Below are 13,873 nucleotides of genomic sequence, written 5' to 3'. Positions count from 1 at the left end.
ATCTAAGTCACTTTGTCCACCGAAGCAAAGAATTAAAACTGGACAGAGGAGTCCAAATGAAAAAGAAAATAGCAAGTATACTCTGAGTAGAGCCTATAAAGAGAAAATGAGTTGTATATTCATACTGCAGACAATCGATCTCTGACATCGCTGTGGAACAATTTCTGCACGCTTTGCTTCATTATAAGCATTAGCCGATTTCAGTCGAGCTTCATCTGTTGGAAGGTTTTGGCCGAGAGATGCTGTATGCTTGATTTGACGAAATGAGTGCCAGGAAACTAAATCTTAATGCTCCAGAACAAGCTCAGCTCATTGAAAACCACTGAGGTTGACTGCTGGTGTGAGTTGATGAGCTGTTTAGCTTCCAAACAAAACATATTTTTCAGTCTTTTTTAAATTGCATCCTCATTCATTTTGACATTCAACTTAACAGAGACAAAAAAAAACAGGGATATTCAATGTTGACACAAGTATTATCTGCCCAGGATATCTTCTATCTCTTTGATAATGATCTTACAAATCAACCCTGACAGACGGGCAGCAGCAGTTCTCTCACGTTATTCCTATTGATTATGGGTTAGCCCACAATTACAGAAAAAAAAATCTAACTTTCAGAACTCTTATGCACTGTGGAGGCAACAATGATAAATTAAAAACTGGATTGTATTTCTGTTTTTTTTCCACACATTTGCATAGAATCTCATGTCAAAAACGAAGAAGCCCTAGTAACTGTAATTTCACTGCCATGCCACTAGAAGGCGGTGTGTTTTTCAAACCTCATCAACACGTGTGTGGGTACAAATCCCCTCAGCTTAAAAGGGTAAACAAATTTTCAAAATGACAAGGGAAAGGACGCTGCACAGAGTTCAACTGTTGCTTCCTGTGAGTGAATAACAAAATAATTGCTGTGGGGTTTAATCTGGTTGGCATCTGTTGCTGTGTGAGCATTCGCATTCATTTTTTGCCCATTGTGCAAACTGAGCCATGGCTTCTGCAAACAGGCAGATTCTGGGATGTTCTTTGAATCATGGCACTCAGAATTCTTGTTAAATTATGCTGTTTTTTCTAAGCATATGTGCACCAATGGGGTGTGCAACAACACTTCCCTGTTTACACCAAAACTGCCGTCTTGCGTACAGGACCTTTGTTGAATAAATGCTGGTCCCTCTTTTTGATTGAAAACCAAACAACTGTATTTAACTAGCATACCTGCTAGCTTCTTTCTCTCATTAAACCTAATGTTTTATGAGAGAAAGAACATAATAAAATGTTTTAGTGGCACCAAATTAATCTTTCAATGATCATAAAGCACAGTTTTGCATTCCAATCTCAGAATTCTGACTGAATTCTGACAATAAAAAAAGTCAGAATTCCGAGATTAAAGTCAGAATTCTGAGATTAAAGTCAGAATTCTGACATTTTTCCCATACTAAAGTGAAATAAAATTTAAAAATCAGTTAACTTTTTTTTTTTCCAGTGGCCCTAATCCTCTTCCGTAGAAGAGAGATCCAGGTGTCAGAAACTGCTATAAAGTGCTTTAAAGATTGGATATAAGGATTCCTTTCATCCATAAATCCTTCATAGCCCTGCAGCTTTATCTGTCGTTGTATGTTTAACACTCCTTCACTTTAATTACTATGCAAAACCATGCAAGTACATTATTAAAAAAAAAACTTTTTTTTCTGTCTTAAAATGATCAAGCCTCACCAGAAGTCCGGCCATCCAGAGATCCGACGTTGCTCTCATCTGCCACTGAAAATAAAACACAAAAAACTGAAGTTAATAAAATTAAATATGTTATATTGCTATGTTAGTATCAGTTTGTTGCTTATGTTTTCTCATGTTTCATATCCGCTCCATGTCCTTGGTTCACCATTCTCTACCCAATAATTATTCTTCATGTCTCATTTTACTAGATGCCTTTCTCCTCTGTGATGTTAAGACGGCTTCAGTGCTACAGAAGCACTTTTCCTTCATTCCTTTGGCCCCTGCTTCATTTTTCATTCACCCTCCCTCCTCTTGCTCACTTTAAGGCATTGCCCTGCATGTATCCCTCTGACCTTTTTCACCTTTAACCTCTGGTATCTTTTTCATTGTTTTCATTTTTCTTTGGTTACCCTCCATGCAGCTCTGCTTTCCTCCCACAGTCACTGCTTTGATCATTATTCCAAAAGTCAATTCCTCTCTGACTCCATCATACTGTTGCTCCTTTCTCTTTCCTTTCCGAGTCTCAAAACAATGAGCTGACTTGGTTTTACATATTTTTGTACTAAGAGAGAATCAAACTAAAATAAATAAAAAGCAAATCAGAAAAAGGTGTTTGTTATTTATGTTATCATTAGGTGTTTCAAGCTAGAAAAAGGGGAATCAATACAAACCTAAAAAACAATTGTCTTTCTAATTTAGACAATCCTGGGTAAATACTCTGACTCAGAGTGCAGACAGGGCATTTTGTGTTATATATTACTGTTTTTCAATGTAGTAAGTTACACACTTTTATTTCGATTAGGAATTAAATTCACAAAGGTAAAAAAATACAGCCAAAGTTTCATAGTCTGATCAAACTGAACAATGAAGTTTAACGTACAGCATGTACTTTTTAAAATCATGCATAAAAGCAGGAGAACACTATATACATTAAAACACTGCCATTGACATCAGGGATGTAAATAACTTAATTAAATTATTCAGATTAATGATGGTTATAATATCCAACAGCTGCCGGGAGGAAAGATCTGCGATAACGCTGTGTAGTTCCGTGTAGTGCCCAAGGAGAATACATGTTATATGTTTGTCCAATAGCTTTAAGAATAATTAAAGACATCAATGATAGAATTGAAAGTTTTAAAGCCTTTTCTTTTTGAGTTGGGAGAAAACAATTTTTGTTTAAAGTCGAAGGGACACGGCAGTTCCATCCGTTTCATTTGCGAATTCTCCTGAGTGGTGCACGACTTTACAAGAGTGAATAAAGTGAATGTGATTGGTCGTTTATCAAGGGGGCGGGATTGTTGTGGCGGAAGGTTTGCAAGAAAGTTTGGTTGTGGCCGGTGTCTCAGAAGCATCTTGCTAACCAGTTAGCAACTCAGTGCTACTTGGTCCCAATGGAATTTCCCAGCACTAAATTGGTGACTTAGAAACGACACTGTCAAGGAACGCTATGGACAGCGGAAACTTGAATGAGGAGGAGAGTTTTGTGGATAAGTCTCTTCCGTCATACATTTTTTATTTAGAGGAGAAAAGCGGGGAAAAGTTGTTGTGGAAGAGGACGCCACGGCGGCAGAAGCTTCATTTGGTGTAGAGGGCTTACAGCCGTACATTTTTAAGCAGCGTTGCGAGCCCTTGCCTCGCAAAGCTGCCAGTTCTGTTAGCTTTATGCTAACAGAAAAGACACAGACGTCCATCCCCGTGAACACTGGGACGTAACTCAATGGATTAAGTAAATGATTCTTATTTCAACAGTTGCGTATATTAGCTGCGACATATGAACCAAGATGCTATGACCGAAAAAGATTTGATTGACAGATGACTGTTGATTTATGATTGGCCGAATTTAGGTGCACAAGCTGACCTATAACTAACCTGCATAAAGCAACGAGAAAAAAAAAAAACAGATTTTAAGAAAGGTTTTTGTTTTTTAAATTGAAATTTTCTGAATTTTGGGACAATATAGACTGATGAAGAGTACATTTATATATATGTTTAAGCCAGAATGATTTTACATTTAAATATGACTTTCCTAAGACTTTAAGATTAATTTAGACAGAATATTTACAACTGATATAATAAGATACAAAGAAGAGCTTTGACACGAGGTTTGCTCAAATTAGGAAAATTATTTCTTGGACATAATGAAGAGAAGCTATTCAAAAAGTAAAAGCTGTACATTTTACACCCATTGTATGCCCTTTGACTTTTAGCAGTTTCACAAATGTCTTTGTGTGGAGTGAGAGCATCTCATGCTGTGAGGCTCAGTTTAACTAGCCTAAATCTGTGATAAGCATGTAAAATGCAGGGTTATACTACTTTGATTATATGTATCAATAGCCTATGCAGTAAAAAATGGCACTTTGAATATGAATATAGGAGATAACGATATTTTTAAGGAACCATATATTTGAAATGGATTGTAAAGTTCTACCAAGCACGGGGATCCTGTTTGGGCTATGACTAACAATTGGTTATCAGCTGACTATATTTTTGAAACCTTCTTCTCTTTAAATAATAAAACAAAAAAAGAAAATACTGGTACATATTTTTTATAAATCATGCCACTTGTTTTTTTTTTTCTCCTTCACTGGTTTGTGATATTTCTCTTTGTTTGAATTTGTACAGCTTTGTTAGCCGCGATAGGAGCTGGCCATGAAAAATGCGAGGAGGAGAAGGTTCACAGGTGAGGCTGTGGGCAGATGCCAGATCTACATGATTATATATCTACAGGTTCTGAGTGGGAAAGCCAGAGCAGCAGTGGACTGGGTCAGAAACTAAACTCTGCTTCTTGTTTCCATCATTCACTGTCATTTTAGTGGAAAAAAACAAATCGAAAGAGGATCAACACAGAGTCATATTAAGTCTTTACACACCTACTCCTCTTGTTGGAGAGGCTTTTCTAAACTGGATAATGTAGAAAGTAATCCCAATCAGTGAAGGAATACTGATGTTAAACTCAGCCAGGTTTTCTTTTCTTTATTTTCCCTAACAGCCGAAGCCAAAGAGGCTAAGTTTGAATGATTGCTTTAATTAAAGTACGCCGAGTTAAGCTCGCTGCTAATGAATTAAGTTTAAAATAATTCTGCATGAAAGCAACTTTTAGGCTCTTTATAGCATTGAACTCGTACATCAAGTGAGAAATATTATTTAATTATACGGCATCTGTGTGCGTCTGTGTAGCAGATATTTCACACACATCCGATAGTCAACATTTTAATTTCAAGACTGAAGTGCTAATGAGCCAAAACTGATCTAATTTGCATAATGCTTATGAAAAGGCACTTATGCATACAATGAGATATATTCTGACTGAAGCTAAGGTTAACTGTTTATATAAAAAGTCAGGAGCATTTTTTTATGAATAATACTTACTTGGATTTCTTGCATAAATCTACACCCTATTTCTATACTGTGCAAAAAAGTTCTTCCCCTATTTTTATTTAAACTCTTACTTTGCATCTTTTTTTGTTTTTTACCTTCAGTATCCTGATATAGTTGGTAATTCTTAAGCAATATGTTCGTCCCAACTTTACAAATCCACCAGGAATGTTGCAGACAAACCTGAGACTGATTAGGTCGGATTTCAGGCAACTTTAAAGCATTTTCTGAGGGGAAATAATGAACCCAGGGATGCCTGAACACTTCCTCTCCGCTGCACACTGAAGGCAAAAGGACTAGTAATTCTGCCTGGTAACATTGAAGGGATTTCTCAATATGATGTTATTACTGCTCCATAAATATTTACAGATTTAATTTAAACATTTGTACTAAACATGGCAATTTGTTTGCCACAGATTTATTAAAGATCACATTTAGAATTTACAGCCTTAGGTCATCTCATTTTTTATTACATTAATTATAAATGTCCAAATAAAAAGCTTTTAGCCCCTCATGATTTAAAATGAGGCATTTGATAAGAATCTGCTGACACTGAGTCTCTAAGGAATGACTGTACGTTTAGCATACTATGCGAAAAATAAATCTATTCGAAATAATTGCAATGGATGGTGGTATTTAATAGTAAAGCTACTTCTGCTGAAATAAAAGGTCTGGTAACATTTTCTTACACATAGTTAGACATTAAAATGAGGATAAACAAATACATCTATAACATGATGCAATATTTATTAATTATACCGCTTCTAAAAGCTATTGGCTGCATTAATTTTATTTAGACCGTGTGTTGACACATCTACAGATCTTATTGTCCCACATTGGGGAAATTGTGGCGTTACAGCAGCACAAGGTTATAGCAGAAGTGGTCACACAATGTGGACTTTAACCATATATACGTTAATTTCCCTCTGGGATTATTAAAGTATTTCTGATTCTGTTTCCTTCTGATTCATAAAAAAATCCCTAACTTTTTGTTTGTCTAACACATGAAATCTGGCTGACAGTCACTGCATTTGTGGTTCTAAAGTGATAAAAACAAGCTGAATATTAGAGTTAATGTAAAGCAGTGCACCATGACTTTAGAAGCTCCAAACACCAAGAGAAAACTGTCTGTAATCCTCTTTGGCTTTTTCACATTCCTATTGAATTTTACAATTTTATGAGAAAGCCGTTTGCTGACATGAAACCAAAGAGCAACAACAGGTATTAGCAGCTACTCTGCTAACCGCTGCCTTAATTGAGACACTCCCAATCATTTACAGTTGATAAACTGTTGATAAACTGAACAGTGTAGCAGAATGGAAGAGATTATTCAGATTACCAAAACATTTTAATTAAAACAGCCCTAAAATATCTCCTTCTTTACTTAATGTGATTCCATTTATAGCTGAGACTAGACAGTAAATACAAATTAACCCCAAAACTAACTGGGACCGGAGCCAAGTCCTAGTAAAACTGCATCTAATTGTGTAAAACAACAAAAGAGTTGACTCAAAGCTCTGCAGACGTATCATCAGCATGTTATTAGTGTAGAAATGATTGTTTGTGCAGTTCACATAAGTTTTTCCCTCTCCTTTGTTCAAATCCACACTCCGATGTGCGCTCACATCTGGCACCCGAGCGAAGTCGAGGGGGAGGACGGAGCAACGTGACATTTGAAACAAAACACTTTTGTGGTGCGGCTGCGACCGCTGTCGTGTTGCGCTGATGTATGCAAAGGAACAGACATTAAGTGTGCACATACGCACGGCTGCATTTTGGAGATGACTTTTTAACAATAACTGAAATGTCACTCAGCACCCGCTCGAGAACATCAGCGATCAGGGAGCAACAGGTGACGGAGATGTCAGCGAAAGCATCATTACAGTGGTTGAAAGTCGCCTCTCTGACATTTGGTTGAGAAATAAAAGAGCCATCCTGGGTTCTGTTTACATTTTACACCAAATCTTAGCTTGGTGTGGAAATTAAACAGGGGCAGAGAATGAATCTTTAATGAATGACAACAAACCACAGCCTGTCAACTATCAAATCATTGAAAGCATTATTATCTTTCAGGCAGAGATAGTGATAACAATGTTAGTTAGTGGATAAAAAAGCATATAAAATCCGATAAGAGATTGTCAACCTGCGATGATGTCAGTCTGCATGCAGTTTGTGCCGCCAGAGCAGCAGCCATGCTTCATAACCAGGAGGAGATGCATGCAGCCACCGTGCAGGTTAGATAAACAAAGAAAAAAAATCCTCCCCACCAATGTGATGCTGGTTTTGAGTCGTACCCAGGTCCATGCTTTTAGATGGTTTGATGTGCTGGAACTTCAGCTGATTCTGGTTCTGGGTGGGAGACTGGGGCTGGGCTACAGGAGAAGTCTTGGAGGTTTCACTGCAAAAGATGAATGAGAGGTTTGTTAGACAAGTAATGACATGTGCCACCTTAGCACAGCTGCAGGTGGAGCAGATCAGAATGAAGCGGTCATTTTGAGAGGAAAGCTTCCAGGCGACTGGTACCTATCTTCAGCAGCCTCTATGTTAAAGCTGGGACAGAATCATGTTAAAACAAAACGTGCCTCTTTCAAATGATGGGATTTTCCATATTATGAACATACTTGGGTTGTTGGAAGAGTAATTTCACAAGAAATAATCGCATTTAAAATGGGTTATAAATTTAGTGGAGTTTCTATATCCGGCGTGGTCATAAATTTAGATTTGAATAAGCTAATAGCATCAAAGAGGACAGATTATTTACATGCTTAAACTCCTTAACTTTTTTCTTTTTTTACATTGAAGGTTCAATCCTTGAAGCTACATAATTTATCTACCCTGATTGTTTTTATCCAATATCTTTATGTTCTCAGATCACGTTTCTAGAGATTATCATAGCTTTCAAATGGAATAATAAATGAAGCTGCATATTTTCTGTTTCACTTGATTGTTTTGCGGGATTAAAGTAAAAGAAAATATTTACTATTAATTAGGGCTGGGCGATAATTCAATAACGATATATATCGATCGATAGACGTGTGGTGCAATAGAAAAAAAGAGGGTCGATAAAAGTTCGATAAAAAAGAAACGCAGTTTTACTTCCTTCTCATTGTAGCCTAGCATGTAGGTTTATGCTAGTTGCTACTTCCTCCCAACCAATCGCAATCGCGGACCCAGGCACGCCGTCACCAAGCGCCGCCCTCTCAAACCTCAACACAGAGCCCATGAAGATGTCGCAGCAAGGAGAGGCGGAGGAAATTGTTCCAAAGAAGGGTTTTTGTAGTTCGCCAGTTTGGCAGTATTTCGGTCATGGCAAGTCGGACCAAAAACAAACCACAGTCATCTGTAAAATGTTAGAGAACCAGTGAAAAGGAAGTCTGGTAACACCACCAACTTTTTTTTATCATCTCAGCCGCTCACACCCGCAGGAGTACGAGCTTTATTTGTTATATTTATTTTGGTCACTTTTCTGGTCACTTTAGTTTATTCTTTGTCAGTATTTAATAACATAACTCAGGTCTCTTAAGTTATTTTTCTTTAAAACAATTGTTATGGTTAAAAAAGTTGGTTAAATAAAGATTTAATTTGAAGTCTGTGTTTGTGTTCTTTATGAAAATTAAATCATTTAGCAATATTATAAAAAGACCAGGCAGACCTGCATATAAAATATGGTTTCAAATCTTTTCAATAATTATCGATATCGATCAATATGCATTTTTTTTTATCTCGCCCAGTCCTACTATTAATCATTTAATGCTTTAATTATACTACTTACAAACAAAACAACAAAATATGTAAAATAACTGGTGTATTCCCAGTGACCTTACATCCAACCGGTGTAGGAACACTTTAATCTCCAGGTTGAATCAAGACATTTCAAACTAATTTTCGCCAGGGCTGATAAAAGAAGGCTGATAAAAAGTAATTAACAAAAATGATATTCATCACATGAGTTTAATTATCAGATATTTCTAAGATCTCTGTATGAAAACTGTCATAAAAAGCTCAAGCAAACCTTTCCTGTAAAAAGGAGCGGTGGTTAGAGCTGCTGATCTCAGCATCTTGTCTGTAGAGATCTCCCTCATCTTCCTCTTCATCCATGTGAAAATAGCTCCCATTGGTCACTGAAAAGCAGAAGAAAAAAAAGGATAAACCTTAATAAAAAGAATCCAGCCAGCCAAAACAGATTTTTTTTTATCCGTGTTTGTTTATGATATAAATTGTATTTCCACAGAGATTCAATGAAGCTGACATTCTGCTGTGTCACAGTTGTGAGAATGTGTTTTCTGTGATTTATTTTGGAGAAATGCGTCAGTGGGAAGTGATTTGACAAGAAGGGGACACAAAACTACAAAATAAAGGATCAGTAAGAAAACAAACACTGACTTTCTAACTTCCCTGGGTATTGAAATGATGTGATACAGATGCTCATTTCCTTCAGCAACTGGTCACCCATGTTTACCTTGACACCATGCACATTAGGGAGAACAATAACAGAGGTAAACACCCCTAAAATGACATGGAGCAAAATATGCCAAAGAGGAGTCATGGAGTCTCCATAACAGTCATTAGACGGTACTACATACCAACTGATTGTTTAAGAGGAATCTTGGGGGGGGGGGGAATGCTTTTCTGCCTTAGAATCAGAGCTAACTGTACATTTTTGCTAAATGCTAATGAGTCAAACACCACAACTTTGTCATTGATTCAGAGCTTCACCTGAATGCAACTTTTAGGGCAACACAGGCTGAAAGGAGCTCTGGTGTAAAATGCATTGTTAGGTATGGTGGGGGATCTATAATGTTGTGGGCGCCTTTGCTTTTCAAAGGCCCTGAGCACATTTCTAAGCTTGGGTCACTCCGGTTGTGTTGGACGATCCAATTTTTTTCCGTGTCACACTGACAGCAGTGGATAATCAGAGGCTCCTACTACACAGGGAGAGCAGTTCTTGATCTGTGCAGATTTTTTTTTATCTTTGTATCAGAGACACACAAATTGAAAAAAAAAAATTCCACATTTGACTGGTTAAGATTAATAATAAGCTAAAAAATAACAAGAAAAAAAAAACAAACAGGCCATAATTGTACAGTGATTCCCAGAGACAGATCTGTAAAAATTGCTGACATTTTTTTTCTTATAAACAGGGGAGAGAGATAATCTGCACATTCCTGCACTGCCCTTCGTTATTTTGTTTTTTGCAAGGCTCAAAGAGGATCATTACTTTATCTTTCCTCCTGAATTGTTGCTGTGTGACTGTAAACCTGACTATTTTTCTCTTGAGATTAAGAGATTTTATTTTGTATTTTTCCCCAAAGAAGGATGTATTTTACTTTATAACCACATCTCTCTTCCTGTCGGACCCATGGAATTGCTGGTAAATTGCTGTGTAAGCCCCCTTGCAGAAAAAATCGTCAGTTGTGTTCATCCCTATTGACTCTCAATGAGCTCCAAAAGGCACGGCCTCGTTCGACATGATTTTCAATTGGATTGAATGGGAAATTACAGTTGGTGTGCAGAGCTTTAGGGTGAAAGGCCTCATGAATATTTAAGAGCTGTACAAAGGTAAACGGGTAGTAATCACACCTAGATATCAACCGATAGGTATTAACGGCCGGATCCTCAAAGAGTCCAAATAAGTGGGTGTGTTGCGGATGATCTACAAAGATTGCTGCACAAATGTTGAAGAGATGAAAATGTGCATCCTCTACAGGTGGTATATGAGTGGTCATAAAAGAAAGATGAGGTTCAGAGCCACGAGATGAGGGTAATACTGAATCATTATTAGTTAAATAATAATAAGACAAAATATTATTTATAGTGCACCTCATAGCCTATCTCAAAGTGTGAAGAGATGGGCACTAAACCACCATAGAAGTTCATCATCATCAAATAAGTGAAAATATTCAATATTCAATAATGTTCCATCTATATTATTCTTCAGGACTGTTTAGTTTGTGATATTGGTTGGCTACAAATACACATTTTGCATACTGAGGAGGAACTTTGTTGGTTAAATGGAGTGTCCCTCCAGTAGATACACAAACATCCCAGACATAATAGTGTACAAGATGTCACTACTTCTACTATAAATATTTTAATTGGGGCGGTGAGTCGGGTGGTGAAACAGCAGGCACCCCATATAAGGAGGCCATTAGTCCTTAACATCGCCTTCCAGGGTTCAATTCTTGACCTAAGGATCTCTTCCCTCCATCTCTAGTTGCCCATTTCCTACCTAGAATCCTGTGAATTAAGGCCAAGTGTGCCGTTTCATCCATACATCAGACCAACTATACAATAAAATAGTTGCAGTAAAACTTGCCGTTTTACATTTTTTTTAGACGAGCTAAAAATTATGTTTATTTAGAAAAAAAGTTAAAAAGTTCAAATGTTTTTAGATGTAATAACTATATATGTCCCATATAGAGTTTATGGTCAATCATGTGTTTTTGAATGATCTAGTTCAACCAACAATTCAGCCCTCATCGAGCATGTTTGTTACTCATGTTTCTCTTTTTTTTTAACAAACTGCTGAGTAAAAAGAAGCCACCAAAGAGTCCTACCTTTGCTCAGTTCAACCTTGCAAAACATTAAGAATACTGGTAATTGTGGTAACCGTGATTTTGTTTTTAAGTATTGTTATCTTTTTCCTGATTAAACAGGCAAGCCAGAAAATAAAGTTAGGATATTTAAAAATGTTTTGTGTATTCCTTTATTATACAATTTTTTTTTCTTTACAGATCCTTACAGGAAAGCCAACAAGTATAGGTTCTTCTATACAGAAATCTAAGTATTGATTCACCTGTTTTAGTCTCTAGAATATCTGACGTAAACACCTACTTAAATCAATCCAGCTGGCAACATAATAGCTTGTGCTATATTTACACTTTATATCCAATAAAAACAACAAGAGCACTACTGTTGGACTTAAAATCTATTTTCCTGCATTTTAGACTCAGAGTGCTTCCAACATGCTGGCAACCTGGAGCTCAATAGTCCGTCTGAAAGCCTCCTAAGTGAGGGCTACTGCTGCTCAATAGAACATGAGTAAGAGGTGGTTGAAAATAGCAGTATGACGGTGGTTTAAGTCCATTGTTCTGAAAAAAAAAAAAAAACTTACATGAGATGGATTCTAAGAAAGGCTGAAAAAACCCAAAAAATTCTATAATGGACCTGATGGAACCTAAACACAGCCAAGCTGAAAGGTTTTTCCTAATCTTTATTTATGGATAAACTTCCAGCTGCTTTCATTTTGGAGAAATTTTTGTTGTTTTTTTGTTTTTTTTTTAGATTTATGGTCTTTATCAAAGAAAAGGAGTTTAGATTTCTTACACTTTTCTCTGTTGAACAATGTTTGCCAGTACTTAAACCTCTGCTAAGTTAAGAGACGGAGTAAAAAAAAAAACAAACAACTGTAGAGATGAGTGAAGGAAAGTAAGAGAAAAAAGAGAGATGATGAAAAGGCAGCTGAAGATGTAGCAGATGTTTAACGCTGATAGGGCTTTGTCTCACTTTATGACAACTTGATACACAGACACCAAATCCTTTCCAGCGCCATTTACATACAGTCATCAGTTCTCAGAGTGCATTTGTGCTGCACAACACAAACTGGAATTACTGCACATCACTTCGCTGAATGCCCTTTATCTGCTGGCATCTGCACACGTGTGGCTGAAAGCAGAGACGTTTGGAACTGCAGGGGAAGACAGGCACGTCTGAAGATATCACGCCGCCTTCATCTCCATCCCTTCCTCCCTCTTTCCACACTAATCACCTGCTTTATTTTTTTTCTCCAGCTCCTTTTCTTGCAATCTCATATTTTGGCTGCCATTTATCTCTCCTCTCAGATCTCCCATAAATCATTTTATCTCCTGTTCAGTTTTCAGCTTTTTTATCCCTCCCCCGTACTCCCTTCCTTCTCCTCCTCTTCACTGCTCGCACCTTAATCAGCCAAACTGTCAAAAACACATTTTTTATTTCACCTCACACACGCAGAAATCTGTTTTCACTGACTCTCGCTATTTGAAGTGAAAAGGCATTTGTTGTGGATGATAGATCAATAGCAGTTTTCCCCAACAGCAGATAGACAAATTGTCTTCTTTGACACTCAACTATTCCTTTCTGTCAGCTATGTTTGTCTGCAGCAAGTCTATTTTACAAACCACTAAAAAAACAATGCAGTTTTTTAATGTCGGCTTGTGATGGTCACCAGTAGATTTAGTTCAACTACAACAAACATGTTCAAATATCCGCTTTCAAACATGATCCTGTTTGTACTTAACAAGGGTTAAGTGGCTCTCAGTTGTGTAACAACCTCTGTTAAAATGCCAGATTTTTATGATGTAGAAATATAAGACCATGAGGGAATAAATGAAAAATATAATGTATTTTCCCACAGATAAACAAATAAATCTGTTAGAAACAAAAAAAAAGATGCAACAGCCAAACAGTAACTGTGCTCAGACTGAAACTAACATAATGGAAAATCACCTCTGCTTCAAATTTAGCATCCAATTTTCATTGCTACTAAATAACTACACCACCTCTTGATTTGGAAATATATTCTGCCTTGTTAAGGTAACTCCTGTCCGCCCACCTCCACCGGGCTTCCCACTTTTTTAGTATAATTTACTTCTTGATTTTGGACCGGCCACTTCAGTTTAAATCATGCAGATGCAGATTATGCAGAAATTCACTTCTGTAGCTCTTGAATGCATTTCGCTGTGTACTTAGTGATTTTTAAAAGTCAAGAAAAGTTTAACTTAGTCTCCTCGGGTCTTGCCTTGAAAATATT

General features: G+C 37.0%; 1 protein-coding gene across 8 annotated transcripts in view; it reads right to left on the bottom strand.

Moving 5' to 3' along the window:
- The window catches only part of LOC119785179 (partitioning defective 3 homolog B-like), a 293,089-nt gene that overhangs the window by 152,260 nt on the left and 126,956 nt on the right, over nucleotides 1–13,873 (bottom strand). For 6 of the 8 annotated variants that reach the window (XM_038287640.1, XM_038287641.1, XM_038287642.1 and 3 more), the window contains 3 exons: nucleotides 9,098–9,206; nucleotides 7,353–7,483; nucleotides 1,708–1,752 (listed from right to left, as the gene is read on the bottom strand). In XM_038287640.1, the coding sequence (XP_038143568.1) occupies nucleotides 1,708–1,752; nucleotides 7,353–7,483; nucleotides 9,098–9,206 (285 nt within the window). The remainder of the gene's footprint in view (nucleotides 1–1,707; nucleotides 1,753–7,352; nucleotides 7,484–9,097; nucleotides 9,207–13,873) is intronic. The other 2 variants (XM_038287643.1, XM_038287644.1) reach the window with 1 other exon arrangement.

This window comes from Cyprinodon tularosa, unplaced genomic scaffold (genome assembly GCF_016077235.1).
Source record: "Cyprinodon tularosa strain WSP-4 unplaced genomic scaffold, ASM1607723v1 ctg242, whole genome shotgun sequence".
NCBI classification, from domain to species: domain Eukaryota; kingdom Metazoa; phylum Chordata; class Actinopteri; order Cyprinodontiformes; family Cyprinodontidae; genus Cyprinodon; species Cyprinodon tularosa.
The sequence above is the reverse complement of the archived record's forward strand: the minus strand, read 5'-3'. Positions and strand labels throughout refer to the sequence as shown.